Here is a 27,478-nt window from a genome sequence, read left to right as displayed (position 1 = left end):
ATTTGCTATTGACCTATTCAATGTGACATTATTTCATAATATTGGCAATAGTTAGGTGTTTCTGGGCTTCAATACAATATTACTGCGATATCATAGTACTCTCCCTTGAATTCCGTAAATCATCATATCCGCCACTAGCAGGCCGATACGCTGAAAAATGTAAGTGTTGAAAAGTTTTTACAGAACAAATACTTGAGATTGAAAGATCAAAATGGTTTTGTGTTTGTTGATTCGTCAATGGTGTTTCATTTGTTTAAATGTTAAATATCCTTTCCGAGACGGTTTGATGTACGACTTAGTTTTAGACGTTAACATAAACATAGAAGATAGCATCGTTAAATTGATAAATAAATGCAAAATTTGTATCATAAGGATAATGACATGAATTGATTTTTTTTAACTTACTGGCACATTTTGCTCTGCTATTCGCGGAAATTGTTGTTAATCGTGTTGAAACGAGTTGCATCCCTTTAATATAAACTTTAATTTATTCCATTTTCATATAAGTATAACCAGGAGTATATACAGAGGAATGGGATTCGGAATTTTAATGTTAGGTGTCCAACGTCTTTATCGGGATGTTTTCGTCGTTCCTCGTGTTCTCTCGTGGTCACGTGACCGGCACGAAGGACTACATTAACACTTGGTCGGTAAATATGGCCAGAGCACCCGACCAACGTATTTTGTCGTACAAACAAATATGATACACTTATTCATCGTGCTAAGAAACCGAGAAAAAGTGCTGTACATTCTTCTATTTATTCAAGTATGGTTAGTCTACATAATGACTACTTTTTAAGTAATTTTGACGATGTTTGTCATTTTCGTAAGAATGTACAGCACTTTTCGTTGTTCTCATACAATTACCTTCACGCTCTTACCTGTTTCATAAGTATTGATTTAGGGTAGTCGGGTGCTCTAGGGCGATTCATAGAGCAAGTGTTAATATTCATTCTCCAATATTGGAACTCTTCAGTGTTTTAAGTATCGAAATCGGCATATAGAAACGAACAAACGTTAATAAACGAATGCAATGGATCGTAATTAGTTCAATTAATTATTTACAGATGATTTCCAAAGACATTAGGTATAGTTAGAAGTTTTCGGCTGTACACATGCAAGTTTGTAAATTCGTCACTGTCATGAAACCACCGTCCTCGTCGTTGCCATGACAGCCGATCGAAGCTGCGATCACGAATGCACTGACAAAGTGAAAGTTGAAGTATTTTTCGCAACATGCGGTTTAAACTTAAAATTCCATTCACACCTCATATTGATTGGGGTTGTTTAATCATACCTGATCAATTGAATTATCAGAAAACTAACAAAAACACTAAAAAACACAGAATGAAGCCTTCGTGTCAGGCAGTGCAGACACAACGCGGGATCTGTAAACAATGTGACGTCATTGGAATGTACAAGTTGCAACAATGTATAACAATGTATATTTTACATGAATACACTAATGAGCAACAAAACGGGACGCAACATTAACCCACCATAGATTAGCGTAACACGATTGATTGAATTAGTGTAATTAAAAGAAATACTTGTTCACTTTCCCATCGTAGATTTTTGGGGATGTTTTTGGGTTGTCAGAAAGCTAATTATTCATCGAAAAATTAAAACAAAAAGTCCTTTCTTTTGAAGTTAGCTTGAGGTAAAATCTAAAAATGACTTGACTATCAAGCAGACAACAAGCAAGAGTAATTACAATAACAAATTAAAAACGGTGTTTTTCATTTCAACAAATTTTATTGCAATAAAACAAATGGATTGGACAACAGGCAAGCCTATATAAGTCCTCTCCAAAGGTACCACATATATACAGAGTAAAGTGAATAAGTAAATATAGACAGTGAAATATATATATATATATATATATATATATATGTAAAGAAATAGTTGAAGGAATGTAAGCGTCATTGGTTATATTACAAAGATATTCAGAGTAGAATGATAATTTATAATCGATTCTATAAACATGTACTCTTTATGATACAGACTTGCATACCTACATCCTACATGACACACACATACATCCTTGCACACACACATACACACACCCACACACACACACACACACACACACACACACCCTCACAATCACTCACACACAACACATCTAATGATGTGTACTCGTGTACTCGGCCTCAGTGAATACTACTTGTATAACTTGTAATCTTATTTATGCATCTTCGGTCCTGTCACAGACAACAAAAAGAATGTATAGATTGAAAATGGCCACCATATATGGCATATGGTGACATTTAATATCAATTCTAAACATATTACAAATTAACAATACAAAATTAACATAGCATAACACAATAATTAAAAAACGTCCAAAAATAAACATCTAAAAATGACAATGGTGGTCAATTACAACAAAAGCCTGTGTGGGGGTTGCCAAACTCCGCCTTCATACAGGCATGTGAAACATCATCCAATATAGTAAACATAAAATAAGAAGATAGAAGAATCAGGGGAGGAAGTGGGTGGGTTAAGTGTGAAGACCAAAGGAACTCAGGAAATTAGTAGAATATTTCAAATTACAAATCTTTGTTGACAATTTTTTAATGGCGCGCGTCGAAAGCTGCTACCCATAATTCCTAGCTGCTTGACAGGGGCAGATAAGTATGTATGGAAATATAAGTTATAAAGGGAAATAACTCGTGTATAATTTGTAGCAAAATAATACGAAAATTTGGAAATGTGCAGGCCTCACGATGCATAAATTAAGCTAAGTGCTTAGCTGCCCTTTATACTATCAGACTGTACTAATACATGTTTAATTATAAACGGTGTCTAGAACAGGAATCATTACCTAATGTCCTTTTCCCTCGGACGAACCCTTAACTAAATAAAAAGAGTTTGAATGAGATATATATGTGAGCAAGGAACATATACAAATTAATTAATTACTTTAACTTCAACCCAAGACAGATATTGATGTTATGAGAGTAACCGTATTTTAGTAATTTATTGAAAGTGGCAAAAGCAAATGTCAGTACACTAATTATCTGTGTAAAACTGCTGACGGGTCTCATTAATATCTTTGCTAAAATATAAATAAAACGCCTTGAGTAGGTCTTCGCTATTAATCATCGTCCTGTATGTACGGAGAATTTCAAATGTGTTTCTTTTCGAAAGGAAAGCAAATAAAGGATTATGATAGGTGATGGTGACACAATAAAAAGATGATAAGGTCATCCAGTAACATTAATATCCTTAATGTAAGGAAATTCTTTTAACTTAATGTTTTGGGAAATCATTACATAACTTAAGGAAAGTTCCTTAGTTAAGATTAAGGGGCCGCGGTGGCCGAGTGGTTAAGGTGTCCCGACACTTTAACACTAGCCCTCCACCTCTGGGTTGCGAGTTCGAAACCTACGTGGGGCAGTTGCCAGGTACTGACCGTAGGTCGGTGGTTTTTCTCCGAGTACTGACCACATACATGTATGTACACTCTACTGATACTGCAGTGGATTCGTCTGAACATCTTCTAATCGCTGTCTCACATTGTTGAATGTTGATTTCATACGCTTATTTGTCCATAATTCTACCTGTTGCTGGATATCAATTTCCGGATTCTTCCTTTCCAGGCTCGGACCATGAAGTAGTCACTCATTTTAAAGCAGTACCGTCTCTTTGTTGTCTGGATGAATAGACACCAGGAATCTGTAAAGTAATGACACCACTAATAGCTTCATCATTTCTTATCACATTTCAATCAATATTTATTCACAGAACACCAGTTCCTCTCACTGATTTTACATAAATCACTCTTTGATGCGATATGACAGTATTTTAATGAGTTTTTATATTTGTAACGATATGCTTTTCAATTAAACTTTTTTGATCGATTTGAAGCATTGATTCTTTGTTTGGTAGAAAACTGCAAATGTCCACTGCCTTTCCGTTTTTGGATAAGGCAATGGATATCAAATTTAAAGAGCATAACTTGAGTATAATTGAAAGCAGGTATGAACAGATACGGGGATGTCTCTTGTTCCATCCTTACAGAGAATACAACATTAACATCGACATAGAAAACAACAAACGTCGACAGAAACGTAAGCATACAAATCAATAATTATACCAACGTAAACTTTAACCTAACATTAACATAAATATAAACACAGACATAAGCAGTAACATGCACACACTTAAACATTCATATAGAACACTTAAACATTCATATAGAACACTTAAACATTCATATAGACATAAACATGAATATCAACATAAACATTAACGTAGACCTAAACATAGACATTAACATAGACATAGACATTAACATAGACATTAACATAGACATTAACATAGACATAGACATTAACATAAACATTACATAGACATTAACATAGACATAGACATTAACATAGACATAGACATTAACATAGACATTAACATAGACATTAACATAGACATTAACATAAACATAGACATTACATAGACATAGACATTAACATAGACATAAACATTAACATAGACATTAACATAAACATTAACATAGACATAAACATTAACATAGACATTAACATAAACATTAACATAGACATAAACATTAACATAGACATTAACATAGACATTAACATAGACATTAACATAAACATAGACATTAACATAGACATAAACATTAACATAGACATTAACATAGACATTAACATAGACATAAACATAGACATAGACATTACATAAACATTACATAGACATAGACATTAACATAGACATAGTCATTATCATAGACATAGACATTACATAAACATTACATAGTCATTATCATAGACATAGACATTAACATAAACATTACATAGACATTAACATAGACATAGACATTAACATAAACATAGACATTAACATAGACATTAACATAGACATTAACATAGACATAGACATTAACATAAACATTACATAGACATAGACATTAACATAGACATAGACATTAACATAGACATAGACATTACATAAACATTACATAGACATAGACATTAACATAGACATAGTCATTATCATAGACATAGACATTACATAAACATTACATAGTCATTATCATAGACATAGACATTAACATAAACATAGACATTAACATAGACATAGACATTAACATAGACATTATCATAGACATAGACATTATCATAGACATAGACATTAACATAGACATAGTCATTATCATAGACATAGACATTAACATAGACATTGGCATAAACATTACATAAACATTACATAGACATAGACATTAACATAGACATAGCCATTATCATAGACATTAACATAGACATAGTCATTATCATAGACATTAACATAGACATTGGCATAAACATTACATCAACATTACATAGACATAGACATTAACATAGACATAGTCATTATCATAGACATTAACATAAACATTACATAAACATTACATAGACATAGACATTAACATAGACATTACATAGACATAGACATTAACATGGACATTACATAGACATAGACATTAACATAGACATAGTCATTATCATAGACATATACATTATCATAGACATAGACATTAACATAGATATAGTCATTATCATAGACATAGACATTAACATAGACATAGTCATTATCATAGACATAGACATTAACATAAACATTATCATAGACATAGCCATTATCATAGACATAGACATTAACATAGACATAGACATTAACATAGACATTATCATAGACATAGACATTAACATAGACATTAACATAGACATTATCATAGACATAGCCATTATCATAGACATAGACATTATCATAGACATAGACATTAACATAAACATTATCATAGACATAGACATTAACATAGACATTAACATAGACATTATCATAGACATAGCCATTATCATAGACATAGACATTATCATAGACATAGACATTAACATAGATATAGTCATTATCATAGACATAGACATTAACATAGACATAGTCATTATCATAGACATAGACATTAACATAGACATAGTCATTATCATAGACATAGACATTAACATAAACATTATCATAGACATAGTCATTATCATAGACATAGTCATTATCATAGACATAGTCATTATCATAGACATAGACATTATCATAGACATAGACATTAACATAGACATAGTCATTATCATAGACATAGACATTAACATAAACATTAACATAGACATAGACATTGGCATAGACATTGATATAAACATTACATAGACATAGACATAAACATAGACATTATCATAGACATAGACATTAACATAGACATTAACATAGACATAGACATTGGCATAGACATTGATATAAACATTACATAGACATAGACATAAACATAGACATTATCATAGACATAGACATTAACATAGACATTAACATAGACATAGACATTAACATAAACATTACATAGACATTGGCATAGACATAGACATATACATAGTCATTATCATAGACATAGACATTAACATAAACATTACATAGACATAGACATTGGCATAGACATTGATATAAACATTACATAGACATAGACATTAACATAGACATTAACATAGACATAGACATTGGCATAGACATTGATATAAACATTACATAGACATAGACATAAACATAGACATTATCATAGACATTAACATAGACATAGACATAGACATAGACATTAACATAGACATTAACATAGACATTAACATAAACATTACATAGACATTGGCATAGACATAGACATAGACATAGTCATTATCATAGACATAGACATTAACATAAACATTAACATAGACATAGACATTAACATAGACATTAACATAGACATAGACATTGGCATAGACATTGATATAAACATTACATAGACATAGACATAAACATAGACATTATCATAGACATTAACATAGACATAGACATTAACATAAACATTACATAGACATAGACATTAACATAGACATAGTCATTATCAAAGACATTAACATAGACATAGTCATTATCATAGACATTAACATAGACATAGTCATTATCATAGACATAGACATTAACATAGACATTGGCATAGACATTGATATAAACATTACATAGACATTACATAAACATTACATAGACATTACATAGATATTACATAAACATTACATAGACATTGATATAAACATTACATAGACATTACATAAACATTACATAGACATTACATAAACATTACATAGACATAGACATAAACATTAACATAAACATTAACATAGACATTAACATAAACATTAACATAGACATTACATAGACATAGACATTACATAGACATAGACATTAACATAGACATAGACATTATCATAGACATAGACATTAACATAGACATAGACATTAACATAAACATTACATAGACATAGACATTAACATAGACATAGACATTAACATAGACATTACATAAACATTACATAAACATTACATAGACATAGACATTAACATAGACATAGTCATTATCATAGACATAGACATTACATAAACATTACATAGACATTACATAGACATTACATAGACTTTACATAAACATTACATAGACATTACATAAACATTACATAAACATTACATAAACATTACATAGACATAGTCATTATCATAGACATAGACATTACATAAACATTACATAGACATTACATAAACATTACATAGACATTACATAAACATTACATAAACATTACATAGACATTACATAAACATTACATAGACATAGACATTAACATAAACATTACATAGACATTACATAAACATTACATAGACATTACATAGACATTACATAAACATTACAGAGACATTACATAAACATTACATAGACATAGACATTAACATAGACATAGACATAAACATTAATATAGTCATTGATATAAACATAACATAGACATTACATAGACATTACATAAACATTACATAGACATAGACATTAACATAGACATAGACATAAACATTAATATAGTCATTGATATAAACATAACATAGACATTACATAGACATTACATAAACATTACATAGACATAGACATTAACATAAGCATAAACATCAACATTAACATCAACGTAAACATAACATTGACCTTAACAAAATTATTAACACCAACATCAACACCATTAATAGCACCAATATCAACATAAACATGACATTAACATAAACGCTAACATCGACATCAACATAACATTTACTTCAACATAAATGTTAACACAAACATGACGTAAACAAACATTAACATCATCATAAACATGACATACACGAGATTGCCAAATATTTATGATCAATAGTACATTGATATGAATATGAATGGTTTATTGTTTGCTACCATTCACTGATAACATAATAGTCTAGTAAGTATTTCAACCCTAGTTAAAGGGTTAATATCCTTAAGAATATTGGACAAGTCTAATATTCTACTTCAAGGAGTTATTCATGTTAATGTATATGATGTATTTGTCTGATTTCTTACCACCTATCGTCACCCTAAGGAAAATACTTAGATAGGCTATGTCTGATGTCTAATCCGATTGAATTTCGCTATGTCATTAACATTTATTGAAACTTAAATTGAAATGACAAAAACACCAACATTAACATAAACATAAACAGCAGCATAAGAATAAATATCAACTTAACAAGCTCTTCCTACAGTACTCCTTAATATCCCATACCATTTAGTCTGTTGATGTCTACATCGACGATACATGGGATGAAGATCCTCCGAAGTGAAGACCCCTTTTTCTCTGGCTTAGTCCATGATATATGAGGCACATTGTTCATGCAATCCACTTTCAACTGTACCGGGTACTCCCAGAATTTTGACGTCTCTTTCAAAAATATCGCTGTAGAGAGAATTGAGCATATCTGAACTAACTTTGATACTCAGATGTGATTCGTTATAGGTTTATATGTAATGAGTTTGCGCGCGGATTTATCTTAACCTATCAATACTTATCGCTAATTTAAAAATTAACCCTAATATGAGGATACATGTCTTAAATTCTTAATAGCAAGTGCTTCATAATGCACCGCATATTTCGTGAACATTTGGTTCGACACGTGTGCAGTATCGATGAATATTTCAATTTTCCGGTACACTTTAAAGTTTTATGAGGACACACGAGCTATGCAAGTGCATATATACTGTATGTTTAATTTCAATAAAGGAGTTTGTCTCTTCTCTCATTCTGCTTTTGGTTTTTCGTATACAATATAGATAAGGTCATAATAATGATAGGGCTACTAGAGATAGTAACCTGTAGTCCAATATGTTACAACTTGAGCCATTTACATGGAGTTCATTGATAGGACCACTAGAGATAGTTACCTGTAGTCCATGGTTTGACAACAAGAGCCATTTACATGGAGTTCATTAATAGGACCACTAGAGATAGTTACATAGAGTTCATTAATAGGACCACTAGAGGTAGTTACCTGTAGTCCATGGTTTGACAACAAGAGCCATTTACATAGAGTTCATTAATAGGACCACTAGAGGTAGTTACCTGTAGTCCAATGTTTAACAACTAGAGCCATTCAAATGGAGTTCATTGATTGGAACACTAGAACTATTAACCTGCAGTCCATGATATGAAAACATGAGTTTTTTTTACAGGGAGTTCGTTCGTTGGACCACGAAAGCTATTTACCAATAATCAGGCTATGATTTGGCAACTAGAGCTATTTACATGTAGTCTATGGTTGTATAACCAGGGTTATTTACATGGAGTCCATTGATTTAACCAATGGAGCTATTTAAACGGAGCTCATTGATTGGACCACTAGAGCTAGTTACCTGGAATCTATTGATTGCATGATTAGAGCTATTCATATTCAGTTCATTGATTGGAACACAGGAGCAATTTACCTGGAATCAATTGATTGCATGAGCAGAACAATTACTTGCCTGAAGTCAATTTTTAGTTTCATCTTACTGCGATATGATAATTTTGAGATGGTGTTTGTCACATAAACCAGAATTATTACGCTTTGTTTGTTTTTGTTTAACGTCCTATTAACAGCCAGGGTCATTTAAGGACGTGTCAGGTTTTGGAGGTGGAGGAAAGCCGGAGTACCCGGAGAAAAACCACCGGCCTACGGTCAGTACCTGGCAACCGCCCCACGTAGGTTTCGAACTCGCAACCCAGTGGTGGAGGGCTAGTGATAAAGTGTCGGGACAACTTAACCGCTCGGGCAACGCTGCCCCAAAGATTATTACGCTAATCTTACTTTAGTGATCATAGTGCACATCAGAACATACATCACTGTGTGGTTTGTGTGGATGGAATTACATCGAAAGTGTAAAGTGAAATAATAATAATGTATAATTACCAGATGACAGACTTTTGTCCATCTTATCAGAAGCATCGTTTTCACAGCACTCTAATTGAATATCGCTTAACCGGATATCCGGATACGTAACAGCAGCACTGGCCAATAATGAGAAGTCATCAAGCATTGTCTTCGCTTTGGATGAACTAACAACTTCCGATTCATAACTCAGCACTAATTCTACAGATCCATCCTCGTGGTTAGTCACAACATTCAAGGCTGTTTCGATTAGGTTTAGAAAGCCTGTGTCATAGCTTTTACTTTCCATGTAGTAGTTGGCAGGTTGAGTACGTCTGGTTGGCTGTTGTGATATATCTCTGATATTGAAAAAATGTCGGAAACTGTTTTGTTTATTAACGTCGACCTCCTTAATCAGATGGAACGGGTACAGATTGCAGGCACTGGTGACCATAGCTTGATTGGAACAAGCAGAAATACCTTCCCGTAATGTTGAATTGTTGTTTTGGAAATCTGTTATGACGGGTACATAGTTTGTGCCCAGAAATATTCTGTCGATGAACTCGGGAAAATGTCGGCGCATGTCTATTGTCATAACAACAGGAATTGCAGACACACGTATCATTCTTTGGAGAAGAATTTGATACAAACTGAAGAGTAGCATAGGTGCTGTCACGTGATAGTCGTTGGAATGGATTTTATTTACCACCTCTTTTGGAAGCTGTAGCGATATTTTCTCGGTCTTCTCCGACATCGGTACGGGTATTACAGAGCTGACTATTGACGGTACACCATTTATCTTATCAAGCTCTCCTCTCCAAAAATTCTCCAAATACGACCTCTCTGTATCGAGACGTTCTTCCATGAGTACAGCTATATCCAGTGTCTCTACAGGTTCAACTGTAATATTCTTCTTAAAAACATACGCTAATAAGTAGAGTCGGAACTGTGGAACTAGTGTAAAGAAGCCTTGCAAGTCAAAACTGACGTGACTAATGATAAACTTTATACGATGTTTCTTTCCACTGTTACAATACAGGACCCGCAATGGCGGATCGGTTGTAATATCGAATGTGCAATATCTGGTAATATCTTGATCTATCGGACTCGTTATCACGAGATAGTCAACGCACCGAAAGTCTATCTTTGCATCTTCTGGATCGAGAATAACCTTCCTAATTCCAAATCTGAAATTCCTATCAGTAGGTTGAAACACCGTTCGCAATTCCGGATTTCTGATTGTGATCCATCGCAAGACCGTACCCCACATTTGTATATCTGACAGACCAGATCCTAGTTTGAAATCAATGCTGAACCAAAGACTCGAGTCTTGTGGATTCTTGTCACGCATGTCAATGTAGTACATTTCCATCCACGATGGAGACCCGTGTGCGTCTTCTTTTATTTCTTAAGATTCCGTTACCACCGTGTTGAATTTACTAATGATGTTTGTATGTGCAAAATCGATCAGCATTCCTGTAGTATAATTTGGAGATAGGATATAAGCTACCGGAAGTCGACAACCTGTGGTTTCATTGACCAACTGGATTAATTCTACAGCTTTCTGCGACTCCATACCTAGACTGATGAGGTTTTGTTTTTCTTGCAATTCGTTTTCATCTACCGATAAAACTCTACAGATGCAGCGAATCAACATGTGTTTGAGTGTCTCTTTCTGATTTTCAAATGATAATTCAATAAACTTGGGAATATTGAGGACAGTATTCACGGCACGTCGCTGGACTGACGATTTACTGGTTTCCACTTTTTCTTCTTTGTCAAATGCAGACGTTCGCATCATGATGTGATTGTTTTTTTTATAATATTCCAGTCAAACAGACCGTAGAGTATATGGCATGGGTTTCGAAGTAAGGAATCCATAAGGCATTCCTTGATATTATCTGTTTCAAGTACGTAATATCCCTGCGCTTCGAGATTATTTCGAATTGTTTCGTCACCTGCCATACCAACCGACAATGCGCCCCAGTTTATGCTCTGGCCAGGCAGGTTGTGTGCTCGTCTGTACATGGCTAGTGAATCCATGAAGGAATTGGCTGCTCCGTAATGTGTCTGACCAGCATTTCCAAAGACGGAGGTGGTAGATGAATGCATTACAAAGAAATCCAAACGTAAGTCCTTTGATGCAATGTGTAGGTTCCATGTACCTAAAACCTTTGGCTGCAACACTTCTTTGAACTTCTCCATTGTCATCGTTTCAATGCGGGTATCTCTCAGCACTCCTGCCCCCTGGAATATACCCTTGATTGGATGATTTGGGAATTATGTCTTGATGGCAGAAAAAGTTTTCTCAACATCAGCATAATTAGCAACATTGCAACTCATTGGTACAATTGTATACTTGTGTATGTCCATTGCGTTCTGAAGCTGTGCAACCATTTGTGGATTATAACCTTTTCTTGATAACGGCACAACAACGCCAGCACCTTTACAACCAAGCCACTTGACAATCTCCCAGCCGAGGCCTGTCATTCCACCAATAACCACGTATGCTGCACTGTAGTGAATAAGTCTGTCTTCCATTGCCTTCGTGTTGATTTCCCCCGTTGTATCACCTTTTCCGTTATAAAGTCTAATTGTCGGCACTGTTTGTGCTTTTCTGACTTTATTACACAGACCATGTCGTTTTGATTGACGTTTCAACCATCGCACAACTTTTTGGAAAGTAGAAATAATGCATTTTACATCGAAAACGTTAGTGCGATTAATGATATCAACATGAATTTGCTTGGTACGTAGCTGGATTGCATGATTCGACAGGCAGGACATGACATCATCATAACCCACAATGGTATTTCCTGATCGTAAAATGCACGCTATTTGGGATAGGGAATATTTGTCTAGTAACACAAACACGCTATTCTCGTGCTCATACACACCATCCAAAGTGTTTATTGATTCAATTTGGACATGGTTTTGCTTAACTGTCTTCAGCATGACACATAGAAGGATAACTGCTATGTCATCAGAGGGGTCCGAGTCCGTGATAATAAAAACTTCAGATTTGGCTGGGACCGTTTACGTGAGAGACCACATTAGCATTGACTTGGTTATAAGTCCAGGTGTGTACATTGGCAAGCTTTCGAGATCACACACACATTGTTCTGGTACAGATATCCGATTTGCAACTCTCGTTGGGTAGCACGCAACTGCCCGTTTCGATTCCTTTGAACCACGCAGTGTGCGTAAGAATCCTAAGCCTATAACTGGATACCTGTCTTTGTAATCTGCCCAAAGGGGTTTGTGGAGACTGGAATCAACTTCCGTCACACAAAATTCACTTGGCGTATGCATACACAATTCATCAACATGAAGGATTACTTCATTCTTCCTGGATGTGCATATGGCATCACCAGGTATCAGAAACGGACATACGATTCTGTCCGGCTTGGTATACCGTAACTGCAGGTCAAGGTGTGCATCTGTATCAAGAATTCTGTGATCGATTTGTAAAGCACTTCGTGGGGTTCGCTGTAGGAAGTTACTATATACCTGTCCATCAGTGATTAGACATTCCGATAATGAAGTATCGGTGTACGTAACGTATTGGATCGTTTGATACAGTTTCCCTATTTTATCGGCAATAGACGGCTGTACATCAATCAGGACCATCCGGCATTTTGTTCCCTCCTGTCGCAGAGATCTGGTGAACCCCCATAATTCAGCACCAAATACACTCCTGTTTGTATTAGTGTTTCCGCCACCATGTTGTGTGTTCTCTGTCACTATTATTATATTTTTCTCAGTGGTTTTTAGTCTCTTCATTATGTTAAGAAATGCCTCGCAGTTTCTGCACTCACAATGAAACACATCATAGCCACTTTTGATTCGCTGAACAACGCTAGAATCTGGAACAAATAGCACCGTACCCACGCCTTTAGTGTCTGCTGCTGATATCATCGACGTGGGGTCCTCTGCCACATCGCTCAGCCGAAAGGATTCTCCTCGTGGGTATATTGTCCTCAGTGTGTCATGAACGCTGCGATCTTCGTAACAAATTGTCACATTTTCATATGATTCATCATCACCTGGTGATTCGTCGAAAACTGTAGAAATATCTGCCAAAGTCCAGACGACCTGATATGTCACAGCGTTTACCCCTATGGTACCATCTATAATCCGATGCTCGATATCCCTAACTTCAGCCAGAACTAGACCATCCATTCGAGTGAGAATGATGTTGGTGATGCTCCTATCATAAACTTCTTTTATTACTCTTGTATAACATATCATTTGTTTCTCAAATGATCTGAATACAGAAACTCTACCAATACGAATAGGGTAGATTTTGTAAGAAGATGTCTTTTGATCAGAAAGAAAACTCAGAGCGCTCGAATGCAGCATGGCGTCTAGAACAGCAGGGTGGAAGGACGTTTTATTTATTTGTCGTGCTACATCTGCAGTGAGAGATAGGTAAGCAGTGCATTCATCTTTGTTAAATGTAATAGATTCAAGGACCTGGACTGATGGGCCGTATTTGTAGCCATGCTTTGCCAACTCTTTGTATATTTCCTTACATTTCATATGTTTGCCATCGTGTTTGCATAAATCATCAATAGGGACGACTGACATTTGAGTATAATTTCTGTTAGTAACGGTTCCTTTAGCAAAAGGCATTTCATCCTTTGTTATTGTGAACTCGATATCCATAAAACCATCATTAGTTTCTATTTTCTCAGATGTCATATCAAGATAAGAGGGTGTACCCTTGAACAAGGGGATTGCTTTGATGATATCGTACTCTACATGCAAACTTTCCGCAGCTGCATCCATCACACTCATACCGAGTTCAAATGCTACTTCAGTATAGGCAGCTCCAGGGATAATGACGGCATCATCAATGATGTGGTCGTACACAAATGGTGTAGCGTTTGGACTAAAATTTACCTTGAAATCCCCCGCTGTTTCCTTCTTTGTCAACATAAGATTTCTCCATGAGGAGTCATCATCCAAGCCCTGTTTTCTTAAGAAGCGGAAATCCGACTCTACCATCAAGTGTTTGCCATCAAACTGATACTGGGGAATGTCTGTTAGGTTGTGTCTTTCTACAATGTGTTCCCAGCGTGGATTGATACCAATTTTGTACAAGTCGCTAAGCAATGTAAGAATTTGTAGTGTACCATCATTTAATTTCATAGCTGGAATTGCAGTGACATTCCCATCTTTAAATATATCCCTTAAGTGAGCTTTCAAAACTGGTTGGGGACCAATTTCTAGGAATAAAGTTGAATGGTTGTTCGTAGATTCTTGCAGAGCCTGATGAAACAGTACTGGTTTAACGACATTTTGCTGCCAATACTCCGGTGTACCGAAATCGTCAGCTATCTTCCCCGTCACAGTGGAGAATATTGGTATATTTTCAGTGTTAGGTTTAATCCCCTCCAAACTTTCTTTAACGCTCTGAGCTGCATGGTCGACCTTGTAACTGTGGTAAGCACATTTTACGTTCAAATCATGAAGGAATGGTACAGAATTTGTCGTTTTGTTTTCTTTTATTATTAGGGATCTCATTGTCTTTATTTGTGTATTATCACCAGATAGTGTACATGCAACTGGACTGATATGTACTGCAATATTGACGTTATCAACCCTGTCACATATCTGCGCTACCTTTGTGGTACTAAAGTTTCTCACCACCATCATTTTCCCTTCCAATGTTTCTGCTAACAATCTAGATCTGTAGTAGATAACCTTAACGGCATCACTCAATGACAGTACGCCACTGATGTAGGCTGCTGCCACCTCACCTACAGACTGACCAACAATCGCATCAGGACATATACCCCAGTGATTCAACAGATTTGACAGTCCAAGTTGACATGCAAATATTCCAATATGGCTAATGAAGGGGTCCTCCATATCTGCACCGTCTCGGATTTTGTCCGTTATCGACCATCCCGTCAGTAACATCAGATGCGTGTCAATACCTCTCAATGTTTCGGCGAAAATAGAGAAGTCTTTTACAAGTTCCATTCCCATTTTGGTCCAGGCCGTCCCAACTCCGCACAGCACATATACTATCCTGTAATTTCTGCCTGATATAACTGTGTTGTTTGATATACGGTCTATGGCACTGTTGCCACTTTTGATTAAATCGGAAACATTGGACCCGATTAGCATTTCTCGGTATCGATAATGATCTCGTTTACACGAAGCAGTGTATGCCAATCGCTTTAAATCACATGGTTCTTCGGACATCCATGTAACCATATGCTTTATCGTGTTAACTAAGCTTGTTTGAGTTCTAGCCGAAATAGGTACACAGGTCAGTTTGTCGTCACTACCATTCCCTTGACAAGGATCAGTTGGCTTTGCAACCCATTGCCTTACAAAAGCGTGGCTGTTCGTGCCACCGAATCCGAAACAGTTGATGCATGCAGCTCTTGAACCATCTTGTAGTGCAGGCCATGAGTGAACGGATGTAGGTACGTCGAGTTCATAACTCTCGAAGTCAATCTTGGGGTTTCGTGGAAGTGAATGTAGAGATGGTACTATTTCTCCATGCTTCATCATCAAAAGAGTCTTGATAAGACTTGCAGCTCCAGCTCCGGATTCGAGATGACCAATGTTGGTTTTGACAGATCCGATATATCGCTGTTGCTTTACGTCATCATTATATATTGGATAGTCTTTAAAGAAGCTCCCGAGACTGTTGACCTCAACGGGGTCACCGATGGGTGTTCCGGTACCTGAAGAGATACATGCATGCATATGTCTTATATATTCTTAAGTCATCCATAAGGTATCCAACTGTAATCAAGAGAGTCCGAGCCAAATATATCTGACAATATATAAATGAAAGGTAATGAAAATAAAACTCCATCCGTCGTTTTTTTTTTATCCTGGACGCACCACTGAAGATGAATACTAAGCGTTAATAAATCTAGTAGAGAACATTATGTACTCAATGCATGTCAGTTGTAACATTTTGTCCACAGCAAAACCAACTTGCTGAACTCAAGTATAACAAATGCGCAGTACACACTTACCATGTGCCTCTATGTACTGTACATCACAGGGGTTGATGTGATAAGAATTGAGATATATATCGCGAAGGAGCTGTCTCTGTTGGACCTCTGACGGCGCTGTTATTGGTTTCGCAGTCCGGCCATCTTGGTTACAGCCCGTACGAATGGTCGCCCATATCTGTCTATCGTTGTTCATGGCCTGTAATATATAGATAATAAAACATAGTCATATTGGTTTCAAATATACTTCCCCGATGATCAAGTTCGGCTTTATCCTTGACTGTGTATCATCAAAACGTAATTGATTGAATAAGCTCTTGGTGTATTATCATATAATGAATAGCAAATAACCTTGTTCTGGAGTTTATAGGATGTCGTGTACACAAGCGCGGCGTGCGAACAAACAAACAAAGGTATTGTCACATCCACCCAATCCTTTAGAAAGTAAATTATAATGAATAACTCGATTTAGATATTGATAAATTACCTACTAAAATGAAACTGCATTCTCAATGAGTAGCAGCACGTAACCCTTGAACGTTCACCCGTTGATGGAAGATTCAGGGTCAGTTTGATATTGTTGTACGTTACATTAATACAATGTGGTCGACGTTGTCAATGTTGAATTTGATTTTCTTGGCAAAACACTGACATATTTTGACACAGCAGCGCGATACAACGAATATAAAGATGTTAATTCTATAAAAGTGATATTTTTCACAAGTGAAAAATACCGCATTCTGATGATTTGACCGAACAAAACAAGGATTAGAATACAGTTGGTCATATACCAAGCATGGCTGCCGCCGTGTTTTCGAGTTCAAAGTGAGAAGGAAAAAAATATAAAAGAATCAGAGTTATCCCCGATAGTAACTGTGAATAGAATGATCATATTGTTACATGAATTATTATATTCCATTATCAGGACACCAAAATAAGCCGTTCAGATGTCAGGACCTATCCTCACTTGGTCTACTAGACACGGGACTTTTATCAAATAATTATATTTTGAGAATATTACGACAACTTTTGATAAAGAACATAAACTAGAATACACATTGAAATGAAACGATTGATTGATTTTTTAAACTAGATTTTTGATATTTTTGTGTGGTTTTTTTTTGTACTTTGGACTATATTTTGTCGTGTAGGATTATCTGGACATGAAAGTAGTAAACGTATGCAAACCTTTGCAATAACAAATGTAATAAAAAGAATATCTAACAGTGTCTTCAGTAATACCAAATATATTTTACTTGCAAATATAATATTTAAACATTTTCCACGAGTGTGTAATATATTTGGTATTATTACATAATGCGTTTAATTTTTCTTATCTATACGCATAAGCTATATTTTGAATTATTGAAAGGCTAAAATATCTATTGCAAGGTCACATGTGAACTATTGAACACCTGTGACGTTTCGGAATTGGTCACGTGTGGACTATTGAACACATGTGACGTAGGCCAACAATCGAGATTTAAGTGATTCTAAGTGTTTTAGTGATTATGTAATAAAACAAGTATATCATGGGTGTCTGTGCAATAGTCCAGACTATTTGAACCTCGGTACTTGTAATCGCCCGATGCCGATGCTATATTTGTGTATTACTGAAGAAATGCGCCACAATTATACACAGGATTGATAGAAACGTCAATCAATAAAAAAAAAAAATAAAAAAAAAAAAAATAACAATACAAAAACAAAAAAAACAATACAAAAACAAAAAAAAACAAAACAAAAACAAAAACTTGTTTGAAGAAAAAAGACATAATTTGACAACTAAATATCCCTGTTAACGGTTTCGGTTTGATACTCACAACGTAAGGTGTGCAGATGTTCGGAGCATGTACAGTCACAGCTTGTTAAGAACAAGAATAACAAATCATTCTAATTACTTACACATGACATTATTGTCAATGTTTTCCACGAGTGTGTAATATATTTGGTATTATTACATAATGCGTTTAATTTTTCTTATCTATACGCATAAGCTATATTTTGAATTATTGAAAGACTAAAATAACTATTGCAAGGTCACATGTGAACTATTGAACACCTGTGACGTTTCGGAATTGGTCACGTGTGGACTATTGAACACATGTGACGTAGGCCAACAATCGAGATTTAATTGATTCTAAGTGTGTTTTAGTGATTATGTAATAAAACAAGTATATCATGGGTGTCTGTGCAATAGTCCAGACTATTTGAACCTTGGTACTTGTAATCGACCGATGCCGATGCTATATTTGTGTATTACTGAAGAAATGCGCCACAATTATACACAGGATTGATAGAAACGTCAATAAATAAAAAAAAAAAAAAATAACAATACAAAAACAAAAAAACAAAACAAAAACAAAAACTTGTTTGAAGAAAAAAGACATAATTTGACTACTAAATATCCCTGTAAACGGTTTCGGTTTGATACTCACAACGTAAGGTGTGCAGATGTTCGGAGCATGTACAGTCACAGCTTGTTAAGAACAAGAATAACAAATCCTTCTAATTACTTACACATGACATTATTGTCAATGTTTGTACTTCGTCAGGTAACGCACATCTGTTTAAAACTACATGTATTATTCTTTATGGTGAAAATATACGTCAATTGAAAATGCTTGAAACATTCATATGTAGGTGCATACTCTATTTTAAAAGATTTGTGCAATGATGAATAGGCGCACACAAAATACTTGATAGAGTGGTGGAGTATACAGTATACAGAAAAGCTCATTAACGCCAATCAAAATATAAGTTTTGCTTGAAACATAAATATATTCATCACTACAATACCACGTACATCACTCAGTCTCTCTAGTATGACAATGCCACACCCCTCTCCACGAGCATATCCGTCGGCCTTAGCGGAGAAAGCTTGGCACTGACCGGTAGGTGACGCCATCCGGGCCTTCGTCAGAGTGACAAACATGTCTGGGTACAGAATACTGTTGACACCGCCACATATCGCCATCGACGATTCACCTATTTAGACATGAACGCACTTCATTTAGAAATGTTATATCACGGTAAGCTTTTAAACATATACTTTAATATCAAAGATATAATTGTTTGATTTCCACAAATATCAGTGAATGTGTAAGATTACACTTGGCGATTTTTAAATAAAACGCTTCGGATATTTTTGTCCTAGTTTTGAAAATATGGACGGTGCCAAAACTATTAAAAAGAAAACCTCTGTAACTTTTGTTTTCACTTTGTGACATTTTCCCTTACCTTTGTGTTAAAGTATAACAAAACAATTTCTTCTTATGAAATTTGCATTACTTTATCATAATTAGTACAAGCGTTGCTTGTGCGTGGATAAACTCGTCTCTGGTCACATGCATGATGGTGTGATAATTTTAGGACGCGTCTGTGATGCTATGAGCTTAAAGTTGTTTTGATACAAATGCATCTAGGAGGTGACCTCCCAAACCCAAAGAAATGTCAAAATTATTTGAAACACGTTGACAGTGAAATACAATTTTTAAAGTGATGATCACCATTTGATCTTCCACTTCTTGAACTTACCTATTCTCAGGGATTGTGTTGCCAGGTTGATAGCAACGAGTGAAGAGGAACAGGCCGTGTCGATAGTTAATGAAGGACCCAGCAAGTTGTAGTTGTACGACACTCGAGCCGTGATTATGCTGGCGGCATCCCCAGTCACGGAGTAGTTGGTCAGCAGTGAATAGTCCCCGTCTTTAGACGTCTTTGAATCACTGTTCATGGCGCCGATATACACACTTGTCGGCGAACCATCCAGCTCTGTACGGGTGATCCCGCCATCTTCCAATGCCATGTGTACACATTCCAGGACGTAACGTTGCTGGGGATCCATTTCGGAGGCCTCCTTTTCGGCAATGCCGAAGAAGTCATTATCCCAAACATCATGGCTTTAAAAGAAAAAAATTGTGGATAAGAAATGTGTCTCTAAGGCATATCACGTCAATGTGACTGAGTTTCAATGCTTTGGCATTTTGAATTTAGTAGTTAGTTAGGTACGGATTGACTTGACCCCGCCTATTGCTGGTTTTGTCTTACCAACTATAGCCAGGGATATGTCGGTGTGTATTTTCAGGTATATAGAAAAATGATGGATGTTTCAAAACATTTGTGTTTCTATCCACACGACTGAATTTGATAGCTGAATACATACAACGACTTTTGCCCCCGTGTTCACTATGATCATGTGATCACATCTTACTTAGTCGATTGGCTGAACCTCGCAATGCATTATGATAACGGGTCGGTGACGTAAAATCTATGTTTATGTCCTTATATAGCGATCGACTCGACCTGTATAAGGAGCTCTTCTGTTAGTAGGCCCGTATTAAATTTTTTAAAAGGCCAATAAACATCAGAAATACTCGGATGCCTGGTGGGGTGGTGGTGGTGGTGGTGGGGGGGGGGGGGGGGGGGGGGGGGGGTTTCGTATGCTTTTGCGGTTTTTACCCCACCATCCACCCCCTCGTAAAAACAACTGCTCGTTCTATGTTCCGAGTGAGATAAACCGTAAACCCACTTGTACCTGAAGTCGACATTTTGTTAACTTTGGTGGCCTTAGCTTATGTCCAATCCATCGTTATTACTTACTAGACCCTATCTATCACACGAAAAATTCGCAACACAATCTAGGCTACCTAGATTGTGATCCGGTGTATCCAATCCGTTACTATTGTTTATGTATATTGTTGTCTGTCTGTGTACCCGTATTGTTCCAATATCACCGTAATTTGTCCAGTTTACATACTCACTTTATTTGTGTAACTGTTCCATGTTCTATTTCTATATGTGATTGTATGTAATTTACCTGTGTATTGATAAAGGGGCAGATTGTCTGAAAAATTCGACAATTTACTTTTCTGTACTGTCGTTATTACTACTATCTATTTCTAGTAATACGCATCCAACGAACATCTGTTTGTTAGGATCCAGTATCTATATTGGATTATACCGTCGTTATTATTGACTAGAACATACATGTATATATTATATATTACCACCGACCGTCTCTATATAAACAAGTCTGAATGTACAAGATCTATTGTTTTTGTTTTACTATAAAGAAAGTAGATAGGTTCACTATTAGGGTATTAATTAATTAATTTGTTTTTGTTAAGTATCTTTTTTCGCAAGGAAGGTCCTTGTTGCATTTAGTATTTTTATGCCATGTATATAAACCTTTAATTAATTTTATTAGGAAGATATACTTTTATATCGAAGGAAGCTTAATTGTTACATCTACTGGGTGGCTGCCCTGCAGGTACGTGCGTAAGAATTATACCTGCTGCCCCATTACATGATCGTAAGAGGCGACTAAATTTGGGATCTTATATTTTCTCCCCTTTCTAAACAACTTTCCCCTTCCTAATGTTTCCCTTAATAGTGCCCCATTTTGGCCTTTTATTGAGCGTCCATGTGAAGAAGGCTTTGGGTTCTGCCCCCTGGCCGAGAAAGAATCTTGAAAAATGGTAGTCGCTACTCCTGCTTAGCGCTCACCATTTTGGGAGTGGGACCACTGGTCTGACCGTTGTCAGTATAGTGTGACCCTTGTGGGGTGTCCTGATGGGTGGCTCCGGCAGTATGCGTCAGTGAGGTAGCACTATAAATCGGCAAAAGTTCCGGGCTTAACACGAACATACTGAAGCCTCCCAAAAAACACATGCATGCATATCGCACGCACGGGAGACCGTCCTTAAATGACCTAAGCTGTTGAAAAGACGCTAAACAAATATTTAGGGTTGGGGTGTTTTCTACAAGGTTCGAAATGTTTTGATAACTTGACATTTCCTGTTATCTAATTATTTCCTTAGTTCAATTTAATCAAACTAATGTCCTCAATGATCAATTTAAATGACTTCGAAATATTTCGTTGTTTAAGATAAGCTGGTGTGTATTATTGTAAAATTCAGGTTTTATGTATATTGTTGCACGTGAAGTGTAAAATGTTTACCAGTTTAATATCATCCTTAGCGCTTAGCATGTTAGGAGGGGCAGGGATGACAGCATGTTAGGAGGGGCCGGGACGACAGCATGTTAGGAGGGCCCGGGACAACAGCATGTTAGGAGGGCCCGGGACAACTAGCATGTTAGGAGGGGTCGCGATGACAGCATGTTAGTAGCTATAGGGGTCGGGACGACAGTATGTAAGGAGGGGTCGAGACGACAGCTTGTTAGGAAGGCCCGGGACGACAGTATGTTAGGAGGGGCAGGGACGACAGCATGTTAGGAGGGGCCGGGACGACAGCATGCTATGAGGGGTCGCGATGACAGCATGTTAGGAGGGGCCGGGACGACAGCATGTTAAGAGAGGTCGCGATGGCAGCATGCTAGTAGCTATAGGGGTCGGGACGACAGCATGTAAGGAGGGGTCGAGACGACAGCATGCTATGAGGGGTCGCGATGACAGCATGTTAGGAGGGGCAGGGACGACAGCATGTTAGGAGGGGCCGGGACGACAGCATGCTATGAGGGGTCGCGATGACAGCATGTTAGGAGGGGCCGGGACGACAGCATGTTAGGAGGGCCCGGGACGACAGTATGTTAGGAGGGGCAGGGACGACAGCATGTTAGGAGAGGTCGCGATGACAGCATGTTAGGAGGGGTCGAGACGACAGTATGTTAGTAGGGGTCGGGACGACAGCATGTAAGGAGGGGTCGAGACGACAGTATGTTAGGAGGGACCGGGACGACAGCATGTTAGGAGGGGTCGGGACGACAGCATGTTAGGAGAGGTCGGGACAACAGCATGTTAGGAGGGGCAGGGACGACAGAATGTTAGGAGGGGCAGGGACGACAGCATGTGAGGAGGGGCAATTTCGCCCGCTGTTAGTATAATGTGACCGGGTTGGATTTCCTTATTCGTGCTTTCGGCAAGATGCTTCGGTGGGGTAACACGATATCGTCAACATCAGTTCTGATTTGTCGTAAGTAGGCAACACACCGCAACATACCACAGCGTGACAAAACACACAGAACTTGTGCCTAAGCCTTTTGTCATTTTCAAAGCAATACAAAATTTGTTTAAAGGACCAGGAAGGCCGACCTTAAATGACCATATCTGTTGAAAGGACGTTAAATATTTACAAAGCGTATGCTATTTTCTATAAAGTGATTCAAACATCCCTATTTCTATTTTGTGAGTATGGTGGTCTATTTTATCGGTTTTGAAATACTGTTTTGTTGATACGCTTGTATTCTCTGTAAAATGTCCTTTGTTTTAACGTTTTTCCCATAGCAACAAGGTATGTCGTCTAATGAAACAAGTAAACATTTGTATTAATGTTCGGACTAACATGTCTATACGGTTCCGCCCTCTTTCCTATGAGGGTTAGACCAACCTTTCATACAACTTGAGTCATATTCACTCTCCACACTATATTGGAATTCCTATAGAATTTTTTTCAGAAATTACTATAACATTTATTTCCCCTACTTGTGACCCGCCCAGGAGGCTCAGACTCCCCGTGCTGCTGACCGACTTCGGCGAAATCCTTCTAATATATTTTTACTGATAATTGTGTAAATATAACAGTAAGTCAACAAACGGACGACGGACGTTTATAATGCCATTGACCCCTTTCCCATTGTGTGATACAACGGGCTAGTTCCTGAGCTATTAAATATAACGCACTGTTCGTAATGATGATAATTCTTATATCTCAGATATGACATGTTCCTTTATGACATAAAATGTTGCAAGTTAATAATGTATGATATAAAAGTATGTCACTTGCACAATGAAATAAACAGATGATATTCCATTAGTTTCTTTTCGTATTACAGTCACAAAATGTACCATAGGGGAAAGAAACACGCAATAAAAAAAAAAGAAAAAAAAAAAGAAAAACCAAATATTGATTATCTTTTTCTGACTCCATAACCATAGTATGATCTGATTATTGAATAGAATTAATGGGCATAAGAAGGTAGATGGAAATGCCACAGTGGCTGCCAATATATTTCTAATCGGCTACATTATTGGGGAAAATTGCAAACAGCATTATATCGATGAGTAATTATGAATTAGAATGTATTTCTAGATACTACAGTCACAACCAAAAGGAAATAAACATGTTATCATATTGAACCAGAAAAGAAGAGACAGGTCGTCCTCTCGGAAACTCGCCAAGGGCATATAAACACATTCATCTTTATACAAACTTACTTGGACAAAAGTCCTGCCCGACGGACATAGGTTTTTCCGTATGCGTCTGGGTCTGCATCGTAGAGAGCGTCGATGTTCCATCTGTCTCCTGGAATATCCTTGACCTGATTTTCTCCATTGACCAATATTTTCCAAAACTCTCTGATGTTATTGGCACCAGGGAATCGGCAACCAATACCGACTATAGCTATCTCCTCGACTGCTTCCATCGAGTACAGAAGCTATGATCCTGCCGCCACTAGAAGTGGTCTACAGGGAACACGAGATGACCGAGTACGGCTTGGTGATTTTATAGCCAGCTGTTGTTCAAATTTCAACTAAGGCATTATACATGTCAAGACTAATGTAAATAGTTGATTAGTTAAGCTGACAGCTATGCATTACACTTGAGCAATCCAACCGTAGAAATATATTCCTTTGTCTCTGCAGTAGCGACCTACACAGTAACCTCTGTTCCTATGTTCTTACGGATGCTGGTTGTCACATGATCAGCAATTCTGTCTGCATTGTCGTTTCATTTGGCACAGTTAAGGTCATGCTTTTTGTAGTATCACATACTGAAATGCAAAACCGAGATACACTGCATGGCAACACACTCGGTCACATTATACTGACAAGTGGCTCGTAAAAATATATGGTATGTATATGTATTTGAATTTACGTCCTAATAATAATAATTAAAAAGAAAAAAACAAAACAAAACAAAAAAAAAACAAAAAAAGAAAGAAAATAAAAGCTCGCGACCTTCTATTTTTATGGCTATTTGAGAAAGATCAACTTGTTTTCTTTTGATCAGCTAAATATTTAAAAAAAGTTTAATAGCAGCACTTTTAATATAAAGCGTTTAATATGCAATTAAAGGATGAAAATGGTTATTTTACCATAAAGAATTAAGGAGTCGGGGTAACTTAAATTGCTATTCTGAGTTGAATGAACATGCTAAAGAAATTTAACCTCTCAGAGGTGTACATCATTAACTTAGACGTTTAGGTTGTCTCAACCGAAGGGGCAGGAAAACATATAGCCATATCACGCTTTGTCCGTCCGCTGACCACCGTGCGTAATATTTTCATATCCCAAACTTCTCAAGTTCCACTAGTATGATGCAGCTCTTACTTACCTGAAACGATCCTGAGGTGGTCATGACCAAGTGTTGTTATTTTTAGGGTCGGTCGGAAATCCAAGATGGCCGCCATGACAGCCATCTTGAAAAAAATATTTTCAACTTCTCAAATGCCACTTGTGTCATTGAGCAGCAAAGCAGGGATGTTAAAGGGATATTCCTTCGTTCGAACGCCAAATGTTTATTGTACAGTAATTTATAAGATTTATGAATAAAAGAAGCTTAGACTCATATTTGTGATTAACTGTAATTGAATAAATATCATATTTGTACAGAAAATCTGCAAAACTCTGCCGCTCTGCATCAGCAGTGGAATATTCAGCCACGCCCCCTACGCTTCATTTACATATCACTTGACACCACAGACTCAGTTTGCTAAAAATCACATCACTTCGGTAAAAATCACATCGTTTGGGTAAAGTTTTTGTTGTGATGATAAACCCCAATTATAGCCCGTTTTACTTCAATTACTGGTGTTATGGTAACATGCATAGATAGTAAATGGTTTAGAATATCCAAAGTACATTTAAAATATTACACACAAACATTATCTTACTCGTGCATAAAGTCGCATAAATATGAGCACCAAAGGGCGCAAATATGTGTGCCGTGTTTACAAACTGATGTGTACATGAATGTAAATGAAGGAAATAGCTTAAGATAAGACATACACGGTATACTTGTAAAAAACATTTATTCTGGTTTCATGAAGGTTAATATTTAGTTATAGTGTCTGTCATTTGTCAACACGTAAAACAAATGTAACTTCAAGCAAAACTTAATTACGAACCTGTCCGTCTGTTGAGTCGACTATCAGTATCCCGCAGAACGGTCCAGAAGCAATGCAAATTCCTCGTTCGACTCGACTGACGCGGCCTCTTTCGCTCTCTCCCATCTTTCCAACTAGTTGCCGATATTTATACGATTTTTTATGACATTCGCTTTCTT

General features: G+C 36.7%; 1 protein-coding gene across 1 annotated transcript; it reads right to left on the bottom strand.

Moving 5' to 3' along the window:
* Positions 1 to 1,792: 1,792 nt before the first annotated feature.
* On the bottom strand, positions 1,793 to 26,066 carry LOC117338994 (narbonolide/10-deoxymethynolide synthase PikA2, modules 3 and 4-like). The gene is given in 7 exon segments (XM_033900359.1): positions 1,793 to 3,681; positions 8,628 to 8,798; positions 10,288 to 16,988; positions 17,253 to 17,430; positions 20,038 to 20,219; positions 20,769 to 21,133; positions 25,408 to 26,066. Coding segments are annotated over 5 exon segments (5,397 nt in total). The 5' UTR covers positions 25,617 to 26,066; the 3' UTR covers positions 1,793 to 3,681; positions 8,628 to 8,798; positions 10,288 to 12,525.
* Positions 26,067 to 27,478: the final 1,412 nt, after the last annotated feature.

The sequence above is a fragment of the Pecten maximus genome, chromosome 12, assembly GCF_902652985.1.
Source record: "Pecten maximus chromosome 12, xPecMax1.1, whole genome shotgun sequence".
Taxonomy (NCBI): domain Eukaryota; kingdom Metazoa; phylum Mollusca; class Bivalvia; order Pectinida; family Pectinidae; genus Pecten; species Pecten maximus.
This window is presented reverse-complemented; position numbering and strand designations above follow the sequence as displayed.